Below are 24,303 nucleotides of genomic sequence, written 5' to 3' on the forward strand. Positions count from 1 at the left end.
GTTAACTTGTGGACAGATTGTGAAAAGACTTGATATTTTACTCTGGTATACACTTTAATTGAATTTGTTGGATATAATATTTCAAATAGTTGATCTGAGCTATGGCGAGATGATTCTGGAGAAGTTGCAAGGTTTTTTGCCAGTTTATTCTCTAAAAGTCGACGGGGGAGGAGGGAGAAAACGAGGGGCTGGGATAGAGAGTTACAGAGAGAGACACAGAGGTTGAGAGATTACTTTGGATTTCTGTGGTTAGATAAGACTTTATGGAAGATGATGTCAAGCAAGGTCTTTGAGCAAGAGTGAGTAGACTATGTATGCAGAGAGAGAAGAGAACTTCCTCCTGTAGATCTTTTATTTGATACAAGGGAAAGATAGTCTCTTAGATTAATGTGAAACTTGCCAGCCTAAGAAATGAAATTCTCTAAGTTTGTCTTTCTAATTAAAATCTTTACTGGGGGGCTTCCCTGGTGGCGCAGTGGTTGCGCGTCCGCCTGCCGATGCAGGGGAACCGGGTTCGCGCCCCGGTGTGGGAGGGTCCCGCGTGCCGCGGAGCGGCTGGGCCCATGAGCCATGGCTGCTGAGCCTGTGCGTCCGGAGCCTGTGCTCCGCAACGGGAGAGGCCGCAACAGAGGAAGGCCCGCATACCACAAAAAAAAAAAAAAAAAAAAAAAAAATCTTTACTGGGGCAGGAAAACCATTCAAATGTTTATGGTTTATAAATTGGATTAGAAAGATATAAGAATGGTCATAGAGATGCGATAGTATGTTTAAAATCAAGCAAATTTCAAAGAGCATAAAAATAAGTTTTTTTAAAATGAAGATGGCATATAGAGATTTTAGCTAATTTAGTTTTTGACATCCAAATAGAAGATAACTTCTAAGTATATGATAGTTTTTAAAAAATCCAGTATGGGATAGTGAGCATTGTAACATATTGTCGTGTTTTGGTTTTTTTTTAATTGATTTATTTTATTTATTTAAAAAAATTTTTGGCTGCGTTGGGTCTTCATTACTGCGTGCGGGCTTTCTCTAGTTGCAGTGAGTGGGGGCTGCTCTTCGTTGCGGTGCGTGGGCTTCTCGTTGTGGTGGCTTTTCTTGTTGCGGAGCACGGGCTCTAGGTGCACAGGCCTCAGTAGTTGTGGCTCGCGGGTTCTAGAGCGCAGGCTCAGTAGTTGTGGCGCACGGGCTTAGTTGTTCCGCAGCATGTGGGATCTTCCCGGACCAGGGCTCGAACCCGTGTCCCCTGCATTGGCAGGCAGATTCTTAACCACTGAGCCACCAGGAAAGCCCCGTCATTGGGTTTAATAGGTGAAACATTTTACAACTGGTCATCAGATTTAGAAGGTAATTAATTTTCTTGTGTGAATCAAGAACTTGTTTATGATCTCAAATACATAAACAAGTTATAATAATAATTTTAAGTAAATAATGTAAGTAAATACATTCTCACTCTTAGAATCATGAAACACACATAAATTCTCAGAGTTCTAAGCTTCTGATTCATATGGTATTTCTAAAAATCCAGAGAGCTGACTTGCAGTGCCTCAGGCCTTAATAACAAATGAGAATGTGGGCTAAAAGCCATGGTAGGTTCTGTTATTATTATTTTTTTAAAAGCCATGTGAACATTGGTAAATCATAGTGACAAAATTTCCTTCAGATTATACAAGATAACATTACTATATGGAAAATCTGTTCATCTGCAAATGCCAGACATGAAGGTAGTACTTTAATACCATCATCATACAATAGACTTTTAAAGAATTAAGGCACAGTGATTATGGCAGTCTTGATCCAAATAGTTTCTTTTGTTTCCTTCTTTAGATTACAGTGTATCTGCAAACTCCAAATTAGTTATTGTCACAGCAGGTGCACGGCAGCAGGAAGGAGAAAGTCGCCTTGACCTGGTCCAACGTAATGTGAATATCATGAAATCAATCATTCCTGCCATAGTCCAAAATAGTCCTGACTGTAAGATGCTTATTGTTTCAAATCCAGGTGAGTCTCTTCTACTCCGTTTAACTGCATAAGGATGATATTTCCATACCATTCCTTTTTTTTTCTTTTTAAAACAATGTCATTTAGGTAAATTTATGACAATAAACCGCACCCATCCAAAATACACAATACTTTGTTTTTTTCCAGCTTTACTGATATATAATTGACATGTAACATGTAAGTTTAATGCATATCATGTGGTTATTTGTGGTGGGAACACCACAAAAAAAGGAGAGAGAAGATTTACTCTCTGGCATCCAGGCTCAGTAGTTGTGGCTCATGGGCTCTAGAGCACAGGCTTAGTTGCTCCATGGCATGTGGGATCTTCCCGGACCAGGGCTGGAACCCATGTCCCCTGCATTGGCAGGCGGATTCTTAGCCACTCTGCCACCAGGGAAGTCCTGTTATGTCTCTTGAAGATGTCTTTCAGTTGAATTTGTTTGCTGACCTTATGAGCTTCATGAACTTGGATACCCACATTTCTCCCCAGATTTCAGAAGTTCTCAATCATTATTTATTTAAATAAACTTTCTATTCCTTCTTCCTCTCTTCTCCTGGGTCTCCAATAATTTGAAGATTTTTTTCTTTTGGTGGAATTTCATAAATCACATAAGCTGTCCTCACTCTTTTGTTTTCCTCTGACTAGATAATTTCAGATGTCCTGTCTTCTAAGTCACAGATTCTTTCTTCCACTGATCCATTCTGCTGTTGATGCTCTCTATTGCAGTTTTCATTTCTTCAGCTCTAGAATTTGTTTAGTTCTTTTTTATGATTTCTCTTTGTTAAGTTTCTCATTTTGTTCTTGAATTGTGTTCCTGATTTCATTGTATTGTCTTTTTCTGTTTGCCTGTAGATCATTTAGCTTCCTTAAAACAGCTATTTTGAATTCTTTAGTGAATATATCATAGATCTCCATGTCTTTGGGGTTGATCACTAGAAGATTATTGTGATCTTTTGGTAGTGTTATGTTCCTTGATTTCTCACATTCCTTGAAGCTTTGTGTTGCTGTCTTTGCATTTGAAGTAGCAGTCGTCTCTATTTTCTACCCACTGATTTCAGGAGAGAAATACCTTCTGTCAGCGCTACTAGGGATTCTGAGGCTTTCTCAGACCTTTTATGTGTATGCCTACTCCATGCTTCTTACTCCCTGTGTGGCAGAATTCTTAAGCCTGTGTGCCTTCTCTTGACCCTCAGTTCAGTAGGCCAGGTGCTGACAGCCTCCCAAGGAGGATTTCCCAAGGACATTGCTTTCCCAAGGACATAGATAAAGGTGAAGTTTGTGGTCTGTTCCTGACCCACAGATTTGGGCTGTGCTCACTAGCCATGTGCCAAAGCTTGCTCTTGCTACCACTGGGAGCACACACAGGAAGCCAGCCACAGGTTGGGGATGTGTGTGGGTGAGATGCCTGGAGAGCTAGGAGTGCCTGTGGGTTAGTTGGGGAGAATCCATGGACAAGGCGTCCCCAGTGGTTTATGAGCGGGTCTTCTTGATGGAGTTCACAGTGCAGTTAGTAAGATCCATGTCGCATTAATGGTCTCTGAGGGTCCTACTTGCCACTCTCCCAGCCTCTTCCAGTCTCCCAGTCATGCAGCTCAAGACGCAGTACTCAAGATGGGGTGAGAGAGAAATGGGTCTCTTTGCCAGTGATCCACACAGCTAGGGAAGCTGGATGCTCACTTACATGCTCTCACTTCCCCCTGTGGAAGAAATCATGGGCTAAGAAGGTCTCTCTTGGCCCTGAGCTTTGCCATCTGGGGGAGGTAGTGTTGCAGTTTAAGGTAAACTGTTCCTTTTACTATGCATCCAAATTCATATATATTTTTTTGCTCCAGTGGTGTCCTAGAACTTCTCTGTTGGAAACCTGGGCTTCCACAAAGGCTATCTTGTCTGTGGTTGATTATCTAAGACATTGTTCTCTGGGGGCTACTGGACTGCAGCTGAAAGGGGCTGGAGACATATGGGCCATTTGTAGGATCCACAGCCAGGACTGACGTCTGTATACCTATTACATGACGCATGGTTAGGCCAGTCTCCTCCGGGGTCCCTTGGTGTATGGTGCTAGATTCCACAGCTTCCATAAAGGTACTTTTGTCCATAGATGAATGCCAAATTGTTGTTGTTGAGGGGGGGTTATGAGTGAGGTATGTCTTATTGGGCCATTTTGCTGCCATCACTCCACAATGAGTTTTGATAGATGTAATCACCCATGAAGCCACTACCATAATCAAGATAAGAACATCTCCATTATCTCTTAAAGTTTTCTTGTGCTCCTTTGCCGTCCATCCCTTGTTCCACCTCTGGCCCCCTTTTCTGGAATTTCAAATGAATGGAATCATACTGAATCTTTTCTGTCTGGCTTCTCTTACCCAGCATGATTTTTTCAGAATTCATCCATATTGTTGGGAGTATCAGTGATTTGTTCCTTTTTTTGGATGAAGAGTGATTATTCTTTTGTTTATGCATTTTAAATACTTTTTTGCTTATCCATTCACCAGTTGCAGATATTTAGGTTATTTCTAGCTTTTGACTGTTATGAATAAAGTTGCTGTAAACATTTGTGAACAAGTGTTTGCATGGATATATATCATTATTTCTTTGAGTAAATACCTGGGAGCAAAGTAGATGGGTTATATGGTAGATATATATTTAACTCTATTAGAAGCTTCCAAACAGATTTTCAAAGTGGTGGTTCCATTTTACATTCCTATTAGCACTGCAAGAGAGTTCTAGTTGCTCCACATTCTTGTCAACATTTGGTATTGTTAGTCTTTTCAATTTTAGCCATTCCAATATCATTATGGTTTTAATTTGTATTGCCTTGATAATTAAAGATGTTGTGAATCTTTTCATGTGTTCATTGAATACTAGTATGTTTTCTTTTGTGAAGGAGCTCTTCAAATATTTTGCCCATGTTTAAAACTTAGATCTTTTGTCTTTTAATTATTAAATTATAGGAGTTCTTTATATACACTGAATACAGGTCTCTTTGTCAGATATTAAGTATTGCATATAGGTTCTCTCCGTCTGTGGCTTGCCTTTTTGTGTTCTTAATGTTAATGATATCTTTAAATGAGTAAAGTTTTTAATTTTGGTGAAGTCTAGTTTATCAATTTCTTATTTGTGTTTTATGCTCTTTTGACTCCTAGTTAAGAAACCTTTGCCTACCCTAAGTCTGAATATTTTCTCCTATATAAGTTTGATAGTTTTATCTTTTATATTTAGGACGGTGATTCATTTTCATATAAATTTTAGTGTTTAATGTAAAGTAAGTGTTGATATTCATTTTTTTTCAATGGTGATATCCAGTTTTCACAACATTTGTTGAAAATACTTTTTTTGCATCTGAATTGCTGTGAAAATTATCATATATTTGGGTCTACTTCTGGATTCCTTATTTTCTACATTGATTTCCATATATATTCTTTTTTTTTTTTTTTTTTTTTTTTGCGGTACGCGGGCCTCTCACTGTTGTGGCCTCTCCCGTTGTGGAGTACAGGCTCTGGACGCACAGGCCCAGCCGCCATGGCTCACGGGCCTAGCCGCTCCGCGGCATGTGGGATCTTCCCGGGCCAGGGCACGAACCCATGTCCCCTGCATCAGCAGGCGGACTCTCAACCACTGCGCCACCGGGGAAGCCCCATATATATTCTTTTGTTATTACACATCATCTTGATTACACTAACTCTTTAAATTAGTATAAATTCTCTTTTTCTTCTTTTCTAAACTTACTTTGGATATTATGTGTTGTTTGCATTTTAACATAAATTTTAGAATTAGCTTATCAATTTCTATACAAACACATGCTGGCTGTAGATAAATTTGGAGAGATTGGTATCTTAACACTATTGAGTCTTCCAATCCATGAATATGGCATATCTCTTCATTTATTTAAGTCTTCTTTATTTTCTTTTAGCAATGTTTTGTAGTGTTCAGGTTTAGGTCTTACACAAATTTTGTTAAATTATCCTTAAATATTTCATATTTTCAATGCTATTATAAAAGGAGTTGTCTTACCATTTCATTCTCTAATTGTTTAATTGCTAGCATATAGAAACACTATTGTTTTCTATGTATTGACCTTGTATCTTGAAACATTGCTAAATTCACTTATTAATTCTAGTAATTCTCTTTATATTCTTAGGATATTCTCTGTACGTTATCATGTCATCTTCAAACCATTTACTGGTTTTAATTCTTTTAATTCTTCCTTTCCAATTTGAAGATCTTTTTATTTTCTTGCCTCATTTCACTGGTTAGGACTTCCAGTACAGTGATGAATATTGGTAACGAGGAGAAGCAAATCTGTATGACCCTGGAAACTCATTTCCTCCTTCCTTTTGGTAGCTTAACAGCTGAATCAGCTGAACTGAGTCAGCCTGTGGAGGGACAGCAAGGCCTTAAGCTGTTGTCAGCATTCCTGGCATGCGTGGTTCTTCTTTTTTTTAAGGTTAAAAAAAAATTTATTTATTTTGGCTGCATTGGGTCTTCGTTGCTGCGCGTGGGCTTTCTCTAGTTGCAGCGAGCGGGGGCTACTCTTCATTGCAGTGCACGGGCTTCTCATTGCAGTGGCTTCTCTCCCATGTCCCCTGCATCAGCAGGCGGACTCTCAACCACTGCGCCACCGGGGAAGCCCCATATATATTCTTTTGTTATTACACATCATCTTGATTACACTAACTCTTTAAATTAGTATAAATTCTCTTTTTCTTCTTTTCTAAACTTACTTTGGATATTATGTGTTGTTTGCATTTTAACATAAATTTTAGAATTAGCTTATCAATTTCTATACAAACACATGCTGGCTGTAGATAAATTTGGAGAGATTGGTATCTTAACACTATTGAGTCTTCCAATCCATGAATATGGCATATCTCTTCATTTATTTAAGTCTTCTTTATTTTCTTTTAGCAATGTTTTGTAGTGTTCAGGTTTAGGTCTTACACAAATTTTGTTAAATTATCCTTAAATATTTCATATTTTCAATGCTATTATAAAAGGAGTTGTCTTACCATTTCATTCTCTAATTGTTTAATTGCTAGCATATAGAAACACTATTGTTTTCTATGTATTGACCTTGTATCTTGAAACATTGCTAAATTCACTTATTAATTCTAGTAATTCTCTTTATATTCTTAGGATATTCTCTGTACGTTATCATGTCATCTTCAAACCATTTACTGGTTTTAATTCTTTTAATTCTTCCTTTCCAATTTGAAGATCTTTTTATTTTCTTGCCTCATTTCACTGGTTAGGACTTCCAGTACAGTGATGAATATTGGTAACGAGGAGAAGCAAATCTGTATGACCCTGGAAACTCATTTCCTCCTTCCTTTTGGTAGCTTAACAGCTGAATCAGCTGAACTGAGTCAGCCTGTGGAGGGACAGCAAGGCCTTAAGCTGTTGTCAGCATTCCTGGCATGCGTGGTTCTTCTTTTTTTTAAGGTTAAAAAAAAATTTATTTATTTTGGCTGCATTGGGTCTTCGTTGCTGCGCGTGGGCTTTCTCTAGTTGCAGCGAGCGGGGGCTACTCTTCATTGCAGTGCACGGGCTTCTCATTGCAGTGGCTTCTCTTGTTGCAGAACACGGGCTCTAGGCCACATGGGCTTCAGTAGTTGTGGCTCATGGGCTCTAGAACGCAGGCTCAGTAGTTGTGGCCCACGGGCTTAGGTGCTCCGTGGCCTGTGGGATCTTCCCGGACCAGGGCTCGAACCCGTGTCCCCTGCATTGGCAGGCGGATTCTTAACCACTGCGCCACCAGGGAAGTCCCGGCATGCATGGTTCTTTTCGGGGACTTTGGTATGTAGACCTTGGCCCTGGAAATGCATACTTCTTACCACTGTTCCTGAATCCAGCTATCCCTTGATAAATTTTTTGTTACTTAAGGAAACTAGGGGTTTCCATTCCCTCCAAAGCTAAGATATAAATGTGTAACATAGTGAGGTGGTGGGGCTCACTCTTGCTCTTGTAGGAGTTTCAAGAGAACGTCCTGCTTGCCAGCCAAAGGAGGCTTCTCTTCCCTTGGCAATTTTGTATACAGAAGATCTGTGCCTAACCTATACTGTGGAATAAAGAGAATTCAGTGTACAGATTGTGGTTCCCTACTTCTCTCCTTCTAAGATTTTCTTCAGTAAACATTGTTTATAGCCTCTGGTGTTAGCGGTATTTGTGCATGTCACCTTTGCACAAGTGTTGAAAGTGGACATACGTGCCTAGTTCCTTATCTTATGGGGACTCTATTCAGTCTTTTATCATTGAGTTTGATGTTTAATGTGGGTTTTTCATTAAATTTTCTTCTCTTCATAGTTTCAGAAAGTTTTTTAAAAATCATGAATGGGTGTTGAATTTTGTCAAATGCTTTTTTCCCCAGCATCTATTGACCTTTTTACCATTATATAATGTCTTTCTTTGTCTCTAGTAAAAATTTTTGAGTGAAAGTCTATTTTTTTATTGTGGGAAAATATACATAAGTTTACCATTTTAACCATTTTAAAGTATATTATTTAGTGACATTAAGTAAATTTTATTTTGTGCAACTGCTACAACTGTCTAATGCCCAGATTTTACATCACCTAAAATGGAAACCCTGTACCCATTAAGCAGTCAATTCCCATTTCCCCTCTCTCCATACCCAGGAAACCACTAATTTGCTTTCTGTGTCTATGGATTTGCCTAGTCTGGATATTTAATATAGATGGGATCATACAACATGTGTCCTTTTGTCTTTGTCTTCTTTCACTTAGTAATGTTTTTAGAGTTCATCCATGTTTCAGCATGCATCAGTACTTCATTCCTTTTTATGACTGAATAATATTCTACTGCATAGCTATACCACAATGTATTTATCTATTCATCACTTGATGGACATTTGAGTTGTTTCTACCTTTTAGCTATTGTGAATAGTGCTACTATTCATGTACAAACTTTTATTTGAACACTTGTTTTCAGCTCTTTTGGGTATATACCTACGAGTAGAAATGTTGGGTCATATGGTAATTCTATGTTTACTTAGTGAGTAACTGCCAAACTGTTTTCCCTAGTGGCTGTACTTACATTCCCACCAGCAATTTATAAATGTTCCAGTTCTCCATATCCCCACCAACACTTGTAAACTTTCTCTATTTTTTAATTTTAGCTCTCCTAGTGGATGTGAAGTGGTATCTCATTGTGGTTTTGATTTATGTTTCCCTAGCGCCTAATGACATTGAGCATCTTTTCAATGCTTGTTGGCCATTTGTACATCTTCTTTGGGGAAATATCAATTTGAGTTCTTTGCTCATTTAAAAATTTCATTGTTTGTCTTTTGGTTGTTGAGTAATAAGAATTCTTTGTATAATCTGGATACAAGACTCTTAGCAGATATATGATTTACAAATATATTCCCCCATTCTGTGGGCTGCCTTTTCACTCTCTTGATAGTATACTTTGATGCACAAAAATGTTTAATTTTGATGAAGTCCAGTTTAATTATTTTTCCTTTTGGTGTCATACCCAAGAAATCATTACCATATCCAAAGTTATGAAGATTTACTCTATATTTCCAGCTCTTATTTAGGTCTTTGATCCATTTTGAATTAACTTTGTACGTGGTGTGAGGTAATGATCAAGCTTCATTCTTTTGTGTGTGGATCCAGTTGTCCCAAAATTTGTTGAAGAGATTATTTTTTCCCCATGGAATTGTCTTAGCACCCTTGCTAAAATCAATTGACCATAGGTAAATGGGTTTATTTCTGGACTCTCAATTCTGTTCCATTGATTGATATGTCCATCCTTATGCCAGTAGCATACTGTTTTGATTACTGTAGCTCTATAGTAAGTTTTGAAATCAGGAAGTATGAGTCCTTTAGCTTTGCTTTTCCTTTTCAAGATTGTTTTCACTCTTTAGGGACTTTTGTGAATTCATACGCATTTTAGGATTGGCTTTTTCATATCTGCATAAAAGGCCATTGGAATTTTAATAGGGATTGAGCTGAAACTGTAAATTGATTTGGGGAGTATTGCTACCTTAACAGTAGTAATTTTTCCAATCCATGAATATGGGATGTGTTTCCATTTATTTATTTCCTCTTTAATTTTTTTCAGCAATGTTTTGTAGTTTTCAGTGTACAAGTCTTGTACTTCCTTCATTAAATTTATTCCTAAGTACTTTATTATTTTTGACTCTATACTTAAAATTGAATTGTTTTCTTATTTTCCTTCTTTGATCGTTCATTGCTGGTGTATAGAAATACAACTGATTTTTGAGTGTTGATCTTGTATCCTGCAACTTTACTGAATTTATTTATTAGCTCTAATAGGTTTTTTTGGTGTGTCTGTGTTCGTGGATTCTTTAGGATTTCCATATATAGGATTATGTCACCTGCAGATAGAGATAGTTTTACTTCTTCATTTCCAATATGGATGCCTTTTATTTCTTTTTCTTGCCTAATTATAAGTGGCTCACTTTAGATTTAAAGACACAAAATCTACAGACAATAAATGCTGGAGAGGGTGTGGAGAAAAGGGAACCCTCCTACACTGTTGGTGGGAATGTAAATTGGTACAGCCACTATGGAGAACAGTATGGAGTTTCCTTAAAATACTAAAAATAGAAATACCATATGACTTAGCAGTCCCACTCTTGTACATATACCCAGAGAAAACCATAATTTGAAAAGATACATGCACCTCAGTGTTCACTGCAGCACTATTTACAATAGGCAGGACATGGAAGCAACCTAAATGTCCGTCAGCAGAGGAATGGATAAAGAAGATGCGGTATGTATACACAATGGAATATTACTCAGCCATAAAAAAGAACAAAATAATGCCATTTGCAGCAACATGGGTGGACCTAGAGATTGTCAAACTGAATGAAGTAAGTCAGACACAGAAAAACAAATATCATATGATATCGCTTATATGTGGAATCTAAAAAAAAGAGTACAAATGAACTTATTTACAAAACAGAAGTAAAGTCATGGATGGAGAAAACAAACATGGTTACCAGGGTATAAGGGGAGGGGAGGGATAAATTGGGAGACTGGGATTGACATATACACACTGCTATATATTAAATAGATAACTAATAAGAACCTGCTGTATAGCACAAGGATCTCTACTCAGTACTCTGTAATGGACTATATGGGAAAAGAACCAAAAAAAAACACCAAAAATAAGAGTGGATATATGTATATGTATAACTGATTCACTTTGCTGTGTGCCTGAAACTAACACAACATTATAAATCAACTGTACTCCAATAAAAATTGAAAAAAAGAGAAAAAAAATAAAGACACAAATAAGCTGAAAGTAAAAGGATAGAAAAAGATATTTCATACAAACAGGAACCAAAAGAGAGCTGGAGTGGCTGTACTGATATCACAGAAATTAGACTTTAACACAAAAATTATTGCTGGAGACAAAGAAGAATATTATATAATGATAAAAGGGCTAATAATGCAGAAAAAACATTAAAGAAAATTCTACACTGAATTATGATTTTGAAAAATAATCTCTTAGTAAATTTATGAATAAAAGGAAATTTCTTCAACCTCATAAAAGATATTTATGAAAAACCCACAGCTCGGCTTATACTCAGTGGTGAAAGACTAAATGGTTTTCCCCCTAAGACCAGGAACAAGGCAGTGAGGCTTCCTTTCACCACTTCTGTTCAACATCATGCTAGAAATTCTAGCCAGAGTAATTGAATAAAGATTTATCAAATACTTTACATCAGCTGTTTTAACTATGTTTAAAGAATTAAAGCAAACAATGTCTAAAGAACAAAAGGAAATATGAGATTGGTGTCTCACCAAATAGTGAATATTAATAGATAGAAATTATTTTTTAAAAACTGAATAGAAATTCTGAGGTTAAAAACTTAACTGAAGTGAAAATTAACTGGACGGGCAAAACAGCACATTGAGAAGGCAGAAGAAAGAATCAGTAGACTTGAAGATAGGATAGTTGTTCAATATCTGGGCTTACTCAGGGACAGTTTCTATTGATTGCTTTTTTTCCTTTGTATGATCCATATTTCCTTATTTTGTTTAATGCCTCATAATTATTTTGTTGAAAACTGGACATTAAAAATGTATAGCAAGGGGCTTCCCTGGTGGCGCAGTAGTTGCGCGTCCGCCTGCCGATGCAGGGGAACCGGGTTTGCGCCCCGGTTTGGGAGGATCCCCACATGCCGCGGAGCGGCTGGGCCCGTGAGCCATGGCCGCTGAGCCTGCACATCCGGAGCCTGTGCTCCGCAACGGGAGAGGCCACAACAAAAAAAAAAAAAAAAAAAAAAAAAAAAATGTATAGCAAGAAAACTCTGTAAGTCAAATTCTTCCCTCCCAGTGTTTACTTTGCTGATGCTTGTAGTTTGTTTCCTGACTTTTATGAATTAATTCTGTCATCTGTATTCTTTATTATACATGAACACAGAAGCCTTTGTTCTATTTGTTTAGTTGTCAGCCAGTGATTGGACAGAACTTTCCTTAAATATTTGGAACCAAAAGATATCTCCCAGTCTTTGCCGGAAGGCTCTGTGTGCAGATTGGGGCATGCCTTCAACACTTAGCCAGGCAGTTTATAACTGTGCCTTAGCGTTCACTTCCTGCTTTCACAGAGCCTCTTGGTTAGACAGAGCTAAAGTTTAGGATCTTCTCATGTTTTTCCTGAGCATGCACTCACCTGCATATAGCCCTGAGCCTGCATGTGGCCTTATTCTAGGTAGGAGATTCTGATAGTTTAGATGAGGCTGTGATGATGGAGAGGAAAAATCTAGGTGATCTTAAAGAGGTATAATTCACCGATTATTAAGTATACAGATAGGCACGTATGTTATTTTAAAAAAGAATCTTTTGTTTTAAAATTCTGATGGTGAATAATTTAATCTTTTAAAAACCCATCTGAGAGATTATCTTTTTTTCTTTGTTGATTTGCTTCATTTTGAACTCTGTAATGAATCTGTATTTGATTCTAAGACAATAATTGGTCTATCTATTCAAAAAATCAAATTGTAAAAGGAAGTTACTGTGAATCTTTTTCTAACAAGAAATTTTTCTTCCTAGTGGATATTTTGACATACGTTGTCTGGAAGATAAGTGGCTTACCTGCAACTCGTGTAATTGGAAGTGGTTGTAATCTAGACTCTGCCCGTTTTCGTTACCTAATTGGAGAGAAGTTGGGTGTACATCCCACAAGCTGCCATGGTTGGATTATTGGAGAACATGGTGATTCAAGTGGTAAGTGTAAACTCATTATCATGATATAATCACACTTCTTATCTTGAATAATGCTTTTTTCCCTTAAATATAGCTGTACAGCACTTATTTTTTTGGCATATTACTAACTTTTTCTATTCCTTTACTTTCAGCCTTTTGTGTCATTGATTTAGCTACCTCTCATAAAATAGTGCATAGAGCATATAGCTATTTTAAGAGTCAATGAGTGTTTATTTTGTCTGGAGCAGTTTCATTGTGATTTTAAAAACAAAGTTATTAAGATATAAAACACATCCCATAAACTTTACCCATTTAAAGTGTATAATTCACTGTCTTTTTATTCAGAGTTGTGCAACTATCACCACAATCTAATTGTAGAAAATTTTCATCACCCCAAAAAACTCCCACTCCTGCGCTCACCCCCACTCTAGCCCCAGGCAACCATTAATCTACTTTCTGACTCTATAGATTTGTTTTTCCCTGACTTTTCATAGAAATAAAATTACTTAATATGTGATTTAAGCTATTACTTAGGTCACACGAACCATTTTCTTTTCTTAACTTAAACATTTAATCTCTTCTACACAATTAGAACTTTATACTTACAGTGTTCTCTAATTATGTCATATGTGTAAGTCTTCTTTCCATAATGCCAATAGACCTGTTGAGAATAGGCACCATTTGTTCATTTATTCAATCATCCATTTGTTTATTCAAAACATTTAATGAGCCCTTCTCTTTTCTTTATACTTCAAGGGTCGTAGTATAATAAATACTTTTTATTTGACTTAAACAAATATTTCTTTGACTAGTGCCTTAATTTGACCTTGTTGGCATGTGTTATTGTCTTAGCTCTTCCTCCTGAAAATTATTAAAAGTAATTTTGCGGGCTTCCCTGGGGGCGCAGTGGTTAAGAATCTGCCTGCCAATGCAGGGGACACGGGTTCGAGCCCTGATCCGGGAAGATCCCACATGCCGTGGAGCAACTAAGCCCGTGCGCCACAACTACTGAGCCTGTGCCCTAGAGCTCGTGAGCCACAACTACTGAGCCCACGTGCCACAACTACTGAAGCCTGTGTGCCTAGAGCCCGTGCTTCACAACAAGAGAAGCCACCACAGTGAGAAGGCTGCACACCACAACGAAGAGTAGCCCCCGCTCACCTCAACTAGAGAAAGCGCGCGTACAGCAATGAAGACCCAACACAGCCAAAAATAAATAAATAAATTTATATTAAAAAAAAGTTATTTTGCCAGATATGTTTTAATTTCTCCCATTTAGTATTCCATGATTTTATTTTTAAAAAACCATGTATGGTTTAATAGTATGGTATTAATTTATTGCTCTTTTCCCTCTTATAATATTTTATCATTTCTTATAGATTATTTTCTTTGTGGATTCTATATTTGTATCTTGCTTAAAATGCCTCCTTATTACACAATTATAAGTTAAATTCTACTACATATTTTATAATACTTTATAATTTTATTTTTTATGTTTACCTCTTTTGTCTATTTGAAACTTATTTTTATATATGGCGTAAGGTAGTAACCTAACTTTATTCTTAAAAAACCCACTGAACTTAAACAACTGATGCAGTACTGGGAAGAAGAGCTCCTTCTGAGATTTGTTTCTTTCAGTGCCCTTATGGAGTGGAGTAAACGTTGCTGGTGTTGCTCTGAAGACTCTAGACCCTAAGTTAGGAACTGATTCAGACAAGGACCAGTGGAAAAATATCCATAAACAAGTTGTTGGAAGGTAACATTAGTCATTCACTTTCTTAGTGCCTTAATAATCAATTGTAAGAACAAATTTTGCAGACAAAAAGTATAAAAGTTGATCTTTGCTTTTTGTGAGATAAATAACATTCTGAAAATCCCCAAATTCAGATTTACATAATGCATAGCTTTCTTCTGGGGGGCATTTTTCAAATAGAAAAATATACTTCTCACTTCATAAGAACTCGTATGTGTTTGAGAACAATATAGCATAGTGATTAGGAGCATGGACTTTGGAACCATGTTGCCCAGGTTTTTTCAAACCTGGCTTCACCATTTATTAGTGGTGTGATATTGGGAGGTTACTTAAAATATTGAAAGCTCAGTTTCCTCATATTTAAAATGAGGATAGTAATAGAGCCAACCTTAGAGGGCTGTTATGAAGAGTAAATGACTTAGTACGTGTAGAATGCTTAGAATGGTACCTAGAACTGATTAATTAACTGATTAAGTTCACAAGACTTGATGAAAAGAAACATGAAACTGATGGAGATGATCAGAAGTTAACTAATTAGGTTTACTTATAAATGAAGTGTCTGACTCTGTACACATCCCCTGAATAGCATACGTGATTCTCCTTCATGCTTTAACCAAGATACATATTAGTAAAATTATAGAACTTAGAAATCACTTTTGGATATTCAAAACTGGAATATTAAATCTATAAAAGCCACATGTCTATTGAATGTATATTTATGATAGCAACCCTACAAAAATGTATAAGAATTAGGGCAGAGACTAAAAAGGCACACAATATAACAAAAAAGTGATTATGGGTTAGTTTTATTCTCTACATGACTTTTAGTTAAAAAAAATATTATTTTCTGATCTTAAAGCTCATGACCACTTTAGTGGGTATAGAGTTTCAGTTTGGGAAGATGAAAAAGTTCTGGAGAGGATGGTGGTAATGGTGGTAAAACATTGTTTAAGTACTTAATGCCATTGAACTGTATGCTTAAAATGGTTTAAATGGCAAATTTTACCACAATTATAAAAAATAAAATGAGCATTGTACATGGCTACCAATAGTGGTCTAGAGTTCAGACTGTCAAACTAACAGTGCATAATAGACTTTAATCTAGCATTAAGTTTATCTAGCTTAGTGAAAGGATACTGGACAGAAGACACAGTATGGAATATTAGCATTTACTTCAGGAGGTGCTGCAAATGCTCAGGTGTGGCTTCCAGGCCCCATCACTACAGGGAGCACACTCAGTTGCAAAGGATGAGAGCAGACTACCCCAGCACAGGAAAGCCACTGCCTTTATTTCCCAGCAGTTTTTAATACAGTTCTTGTCACGTAGCCCTCAGGATTTGCATGCTTGTTCCCAGTCTTCTAGTCCTGGTGCAATGCACACATCAAGAGTTACATAATATGCAATGCTGATAACCTTGTTCCATTATGATTACTATTCCACATTTATCTTAAATAATTTATACATAAATAATTTATGTATTTATTTTCTTTTTTCCTGTTTCTTTAATTGTGATAAAATACACATAACATAAAATTTACCATCTTAATCATTTTAAGTTTATAGTTCAATGGTATAAAAACCATTCATAATCTTCTGTAACCATACCACCATCCATCTCATAACTCTTCATAATTTAAGACTGAAACTCTGTATCCATGAATCAATCCCTCCCCATTAATCCCTCACCCCAGGCACTGGGTACCACCTTTCTACTTTCTGTTTTTATGATTTTGACTACTCTAAGTATATCATATAAGTGGAATCATACAGTATTTGTCTTTTCGTGGCTAGTTTATTTCACTTAGCATAATGTCCTTAAGGTTCATCTGTGTTATAGCATATGTCAGAGTTTCCTTTTTAAGCTGAATAATATTCTGTTGTATGTAAATATACTACATATTGCTTATCCATTCGTCTCTTGATGGACTCTTGGGTTGCTTCCATGCTTTAGCTATTGTGAATAATGCTGCTATGAACGTGGGTGTACAGATATCTCTTCAAGATCCTGCTTTCAATTCTTTTGGGTATATACCCATAAGTGGAATTGCTGTATCATGTGGTAATTCTATTTTTAGTTTTTTTGAGGAATCACCATACTGTTTTCCACGGTGGCTATATACCATTTTACATTCCTACCAGTAGTGTACAGGAATTCCAATTTCTCCAAATCCTCACCAACACTTGTGTTTGATAGTATTCATCCTAATGGATGTGAGGTGGTATCTCATTGTAGTTTTGATTTTCATTTCCCTAATTAGTGATGCTGAGCATTTTGTCATGTGCTAATAGGCCATCTATATATCTTCTTTGGAGAAATGTCTGTTCAAGTCTTTTGCCCACTTTTGAATTGGGTTGTTTGTTTGTTTTGTTGTTATTGTTGAGTTTTAAGAGTCCTGTCTATATTCTGGATATAATCTCTCATCAGATAATTTACAAATATTTTTTCCATTCCATAGGTTTTTTTTACTCTTTTTATAGTGTCTTTGATGTGCAAAACTTTAAAATTTTCATGAAGTCCATTTGTCTGTTTTTTCTCTTGTTACCTTTTGTGTTCTATCCAAGAAATCATTGCCAAATGCAATGTCATGAAGCTTTTGACCTGTGTTTTCATGTAAGAGTATCATAGTTTTGGTCTTACGTTCAGATCTTTGATTCATTTTGAATTCATTTTTGTAAATGGTGTTAGGTCAGGGTACAGTTTTAATTTTTTGCACGTGGATATCCAGTTTCCCCAGCACCATTTGTTGAAAAGACTGCCCTTTTCCCATTCAGTGGTCTTGGCACACTTTTTGAAAATCAGTTGAATGTCAGATATGTAGGTTTATTTCTGGGCTTTCTATTCTATCCCACTGGGACTGTATGTTTGTCTTGATACCAGTACTATACAGTTTTGATTACTGTAGCTTTGTAGTAAGTTTTGAAATCAGGAAGTGTGAGTCTTTCAGCTTTCAAGATTGTTTTAGCTCTTTAGAGTCTCTTGAGATTCCATATGAATTTTAGGGTGGGTTTTTCTACTTCTGCAGAAAATATCTTTGGGAATTTGATGGGAATTTCACTGAATCTATAGATGGTTTGGGGTAGTATTAACCTCTTAATAATACTAAGTCTCCAATCCATGAACATAAGATGTGTTTCCATTTATTTATGTCTTCTTTAATTCCTTTCAGCAAAGTTTTGTAGTTTTCATTGTACAAGTCTTTCACCTCCTTGGTTAAATTAATTCCTAAGTATTTTATTCTTTTTGATGCTATTGTAAATGGAATTGCTTTCTTAATTTCCTTTTCAGATTGTTCATTGTCATTATATAGAAATGCAATTTTTTAATGTTGACTTTGTATCCTGCTACTTTACCGAATTCATTTATTAGTTCAGCAGTTTTTTTATGTGTGTGTATAGAATCTTTACGGTTTTCTGCATGTAAGATCATATCATCTATAAGTAGAGATACTTTTATTTCTTCCTTTCCAATTTGAATGCCTTTTATTTCTCTTTCTTACCTAATTGTTCTGGATAGAACTTCCAATACTGTGTTGAATGGAAGTGGCAAAAGTGAGCATCCTTGCCTTATTCCTGACCTGAAAGGAAAAGCTTTAGTTTTTCACTATTGAGTATGACCTTCACTGTGAGTTTTTCATATATGGCTTTTATTATGTTGAGGTAGTTTCCTTCTATTCCTAGTTTCATGAGTGTTTTTATCGTGAAAAGGAGTTGAATTTTGTCAACCGATTTTTATGCATCAGTTGAGACAATAATGTGGTTTCCCTCCTTTATTCTCTTAATGTAGTGTATTACATTGGTGGATTTTGGTATGTTGAACCATCCTTACATTCCAGGAATAAATCATGGTGTATAATCCATTAAATACTGTTGAATTTGGTTTGCTAGTATTTTGTTGAGGATTTTTGCCTCATTGTTCATAAGGGATAATGGTCTCTAGTTTTTTTTCTTTTCTTTTTTTTTTTTCTAAGATACAATTTACTCTTTACAACCAGGGTCCACAGGTCCAAAAGGTACCAAAAAGTACAGTAAAATTAACACTTCCATTATAGGAAATGTATGACACAAATAATATAAAATTAAAGGTGAAAAAAGGTGACACTGTTTTCCTAAGATACAATTTACTCTTTACAACCAGGGTCCACAGGTCCAGGCTGCAGAGTGGCAGCAGAAAGCAGACACTCCAATCTGGTTCTGGGTAACCTGGTAATAAAAATGAGCCTGTAATGCCCCTCTGGCCTCTTGAGACACCACAGCCTCGCTGCCTAAAATAACTAGAGCTCTGGAAATATTAAATAGAAGAGTGATTTCCAGGGGGGAAATTTTAAAGAAGATGCACATGGGAAAGGCCATAGAAAGTTTGCCAAGTTAAATTTGGTACATAACTGTGTTCACTTGATACCCAAAGTGTGTGCGGTCAGTTGGGCACTCCTGCCAAAGCCTCAGTATGGCTTGTAGTTATTCTGATGGCCACCGTGTTGCTGGCTCTTCCCATAATTTGTACCACCCTGACTGTAGTCATAGCTGGGGCCTAATAGCCATAAGGTGAGTAGTCATAGCCACCATAGCTGGGTCCGTAGCCCTGGTTCCAGTAGCTGCCATAGCCCTGATTCCAACTCTGACTCTGACCTCCTCCACTTCCACCATCACCACTGCTGCCTCGGTTCCCTTGGTTGCCACCCCCATGGCCCCCAGAGCCATACTGCTGCTGTTGATAAACCTCTTTGGGCTGAGCCACCTTCTCCAGAACTTTCTTCACAGGTTCCTCTTCTTTAAAGGTGATGAAAACAAAGCCCTGTCTTTTGTTCAACTTTGGATCCATTGGAAGCTCAATGGCTTCAATCTCCCCAAACTCACTGATCTTCTCCTCAGTGGCTTTAGGATTCAGACTCCCCACAAAAATTTTCTTTACTGGGTCTTTCTTCATGGCCATGGCTTTTTTGGGGTCAATGACACAGCCATCCAGCCTGTGCTCCTTCTGGTCTAGAACCTTCTCCACACTGGCTGCATCTTTGAAGAGGATAAACCCAAACCCTCTTGACCAGCCAGTGTTGGGATCCATTCTTATTGTACAGTCAATGAGCTCTCCAAATTTGGTAAAATAGTCCTTTAGGTCCTTTTTGCTGGTATCCCAGCTCAGGCCACCAATGAACAGTTTTTCTGCATCCTTCTCGTTCTTGCTGACGTTTATCTAATAGCCCTCCATGCTTTTCTGGTTGCCAGCCTGGGGCGCCGCGCTCCCGCCTTCAGCACCTGCTGCGACCCCGGTGCCGGCCGGCGACTTGCCTTCAGGGGTGGCCTTGTGTCCGTTGTCGGTGGTGCCCATTGTCTCCATGGGCTGCTCCTCACTCGCTTCCAACATGCTAGGCCGTGGCGTACGGCTCCAACCCAGAAGCTTGCCCGGGCCCATGTGGTGCCTCCACCTCTAGTTTTTTTCTTATAGTGACTTTGTCTGGCCTTGGTAAATGGGTAATGCTTAGAATCAGTACTAATGGCTCCACTTTCATTTCTGATTTTAGTAATTTGAGTCTTCTCTCTCTCTTGTTTTTTTTTTTTTTGCGGTACGTGGGCCTCTTACTGTTGTGGCCTCTCCCGTTGCGGGGCACAGGCTCCGGACGCGCGGGTAATTTGAGTCTTCTCTCTCTCTTGTTTTTTTTTTTTTTTGCGGTACGTGGGCCTCTTACTGTTGTGGCCTCTCCCGTTGCGGAGCACAGGCTCCGGACGCGCAGGCTCAGCGGCCATGGCTCACGGGGCCAGCCGCTCTGCGGCGTGTGGGATCTTCCTGGACCGGGGCACGAACCCGTGTTTCCCTGCATCGGCAGGTGGGCTCTCAACCACTGCACCACCAGGGAAGCCCTCTCTTTTTTCTTAATTCATCTAGCTAAAAGTTGTCAATTTGTTGATCTTTTCAAAGAACCACTGATTTTTTTCTATTGTTTTTCCATTCTCTATTTTGTTATTTCTGATCTTCATTATTTATTTCCATTTGCTAGATTTGGGTTTAATTTTTTCTTTTTTTTCTAGTTCCTTAAGTTGTAACATTAGATTGACATCTTTCTTGTTTTTTAATGTAAGCATATATGGCTATAAGTTTACCCTTTAGCACTGCTTTCTCTCTGACCAATAAGTTTTATGTTATGTTTTCATTTTCATTCATCTCTAAGTATTTCCTAATTTCCATTGTGCTTTCTTCTTTGATCCATTAGGTTGTTATAGAGTGTGCTTTTTCATTTCCACAGATTTGTGAATTTTCCAGTGTTACTTCTGTTATTGATTTCTAAATTTACCTCCTTGTCAGAGAATATACTCTGTATGATGCCTGTCTTTTAAAATCTATTGAGACTTAATTTGTGGCATAACGTATGGTCTATTCTCCAAAATATCCCATGTGCACTTGAGGAGAATGTAGGTGCTGTTATTGTTGGGTAAAGTGTTCTGTTTGTCTGTTAGATCTAGTTGGTCTGTGGTGTTGAATTCTCTATTTCCTTACTTACCTTCTGTTTGATTGATCTATCCATTATTGAAAATTGAATATTGAAGTCTTCAATTAGTATTGTAGAACTGTCTATTTCTCCCTTCAGTTTTGTCAGTTTTTGCTTCATGTATTTTGATGGTCTGCTGTTAGATGCATACATGTTTATAATTACTGTTTTATTTTCTTTCATTTTTTTAATTGAACCTCTAATTAGTATGTAATGTCCTTCTTTGCCTATTGTAAACTTTTCTGATTTGAAGTCTATTTTATCTGACATTAGTATAGCCACCCCTGCTCCCTTTTGGTTACTATTTGCATAAAATATCTTTTTCCATTCTTTCACTTTTAATCTATTTGTGTCTTTGGCTTTAAAGTAAGTTTCATGTTGACAGCATGTACTTGTCTCATGTGTTTTGATCCATTCTGTCAGTCTCTTTTGATTGGAGAGTGTAATTTGTTTACATTTAAAGTAATTACTGACAATGGGGGCTTCTGTCATTGTGCTATTTGTTTTCTATATGCCTTAGAGCTTCTTGTTTCTCATTTCCTGCATTACTGTCTTCTTTTGTGTTTATTTTTTGTAGTGAAATATTTAAATTCTTGTCTCATTTTAATAGCTATATAAAATGCTCTATAATAGCTATTTTCATTTTGGTTGCCATGGGGGATTACCTTTAGCACCCTAAAGTTATAATACTCTTATTTGAATTTCTACCAGCTTAACTTCAATAACATACAAAACCTCTGCTTCTTCATAGTTCCGTCCTCACCCCTTTTGATTGTTGATGTCGCAAAATTGCATCTTTACACACTGTTTGCCCCAAAATATAAACTAATAATTCTTTTAAATGCAATTGTTTCTTAAATTTGAAAATGGGAGTTACATACCAAAGTCACAGTAATACTAGCTTTTAGACTAATTTTTTTAATGTATTAGTCTCTTAAATTATGCAGAAAACAAAAAGTGTAAGTATAAACCATTGTTACAATATTACTAGCTTTTATAACTGCCCATGCATTTACCTTTATTGAGATCTTTATTTTTTCACATGGCTTCAAGTTACTGTTTATTTCACCCTGCAGGACTGCCTTGAGTATTTCTTGCAGTACTGGTCTAGTGGTGATGAACTCCCTCAGCTTTAGTTTCTTTGGCAAAGTCTTAATTTTTCCATCACTTCTGAAGAACAGTTTTGCCGGATATAAGATATGATTCTTGGTTGACAGTTGTTTTCTTTTTACCACTTTAAATATATCTGCCCAGTACCTTCTGGCCTCCAAAGTTTCTGGTGAGAAATCTGCGGATGAGCTTATTTTTCACTTTTCTTCAGTCTTTTTTCTTTCTGTTCCTCAGAGTCAGTAATTTCCATTGTCCTATCTTCAAGTTTGCTGATTCTGTCTTCTGCCTGCTCAAATCTGCTTCTTAGTCCATCTAGTGATTTTTTTCATTTCAGTTATTGTGCTTTTCAGCTCTAGAATTTTTTGGGGTGGGGGTTCTTTTTAGGTTTTATATTTCTTTATTGGTATTTCCATTTTGTTCACTCATCATTTTCTTGACTTTCTCTACATCTTCCTTTAGTTCTTTGAGTATCTTTAAGACAGTTGTTTTAAAGTGTTTGTCTAGTGTATCTGCCATCAGTTTTTTTTTTCCCCAGGGAGTTTCTGTTGATTCATTTTTTTCCTTTGAATGGGCCATACTTTTATATTTCTTTGTATGCCTTGTGATTTTTTGTTGTTGTTTCTGTTGTTGAAAACTGGATGTTTGAATCTAGTAATATGACAACTTTATCAGAGTCTATCCCTTCCCCAGGGTTTGCTGGGTTTTTGTTGTTATTGTTATTGCTTTTGTTTTTTGATTGTTGACGGCTGTTTCTGTGCCAAGGACCAACCTGGGGTGTATTCTTAAGGTCTTTGAGGTTGTTTCTAGGCCTGTGCTTTTCCCTGGGCATACGTGGTTACTTTTTAATTTCTCCCAAATATGCAACTGCTTTTGTATGTTCTGGTCTTTAATGTCTGGCTCCCAAGAGGGGTAAAAGAAATATTAAGGGAAGGGGGAAAGGGTGCCTGCCCTTTACATTCCTTGGAGGTTACTTTAGACAGAGGGGGAGAGGCTTGCAGCAGTTGTGGGGAGGTGCAACAACAATGGCTTTGCCCTCTTTGTCTACACCTCTGTCATCAGAAGCAGTAATCAGTCATTAGAGAACAGATCTCTGATATTTGGAGGAAAGGGTGCTTTTCACAGGCTGTGCACAAACTGCTTTGGGTACATGTAAACAGCCCTGCTACTCTGCTAAGGGCTGAAATTGGCTGAAACTAACCACAGTTTAACATACAAACCTTCCCCTGGAAATTTCAAGCTTTCAGAAGACTCCACAGTTCCCCCAAAAGTTATATCAGACAGATTCTGGCAGTGCAGTTATTGCCTAGTTGGGGAGATAGATTCCTGGTGCTTCCTACTTCTCCATCTTCCTAGAATCCTCCAGTATTTAACTAGATTTTTAAGCCTAGAAAACTGTTTTGTGAAAAAGCAAACTCAAAGTCATCTTCCCAGATACTCCTGCCTTTTTGGAAAGGGTCCATACCTGCTGTTAACCATTTACCCATGACCTGGGTGATTATCTTTGTATCATATATTCTTCATAGTTCCTATGACAAACATGTCCTAATGTTTTACACATAGAAGAAAAACAAGCTTGTATACACCTATAATCACCAGGATCTATAAGATCCAATAGGTAACCAAAATCCCTCACCAGATGTTTTGGTAATTCTTAACTAATTGGACTATCTTATTTTGCCCTTTTATTTACTATCACTTGTACCTTATTAAAGTTATTGATAGATGCATTTGTGTGTTCAGTTTCTCTAAAGCAAATTTATTTCTTC

General features: G+C 37.2%; 1 protein-coding gene and 1 pseudogene across 14 annotated transcripts in view; one reads left to right on the forward strand and one right to left on the reverse strand.

The window, feature by feature from the left end:
• LOC102976495 (L-lactate dehydrogenase C chain) overlaps nucleotides 1-24,303 on the forward strand; it is a 72,181-nt gene that overhangs the window by 11,424 nt on the left and 36,454 nt on the right. For all 14 annotated transcript variants that reach the window (XM_055078680.1, XM_055078688.1, XM_055078679.1 and 11 more), the window contains 3 exons: nucleotides 1,825-1,998; nucleotides 13,042-13,215; nucleotides 14,833-14,950. In XM_055078680.1, coding sequence (XP_054934655.1) covers nucleotides 1,825-1,998; nucleotides 13,042-13,215; nucleotides 14,833-14,950 — 466 coding nt within the window. The remainder of the gene's footprint in view (nucleotides 1-1,824; nucleotides 1,999-13,041; nucleotides 13,216-14,832; nucleotides 14,951-24,303) is intronic.
• Nucleotides 18,966-20,307, reverse strand: LOC102976202 (heterogeneous nuclear ribonucleoprotein A/B-like; annotated as a pseudogene).

The sequence above is a fragment of the Physeter macrocephalus genome, chromosome 16 (genome assembly GCF_002837175.3).
Source record: "Physeter macrocephalus isolate SW-GA chromosome 16, ASM283717v5, whole genome shotgun sequence".
Classification (NCBI taxonomy): Eukaryota; Metazoa; Chordata; class Mammalia; order Artiodactyla; family Physeteridae; genus Physeter; species Physeter macrocephalus.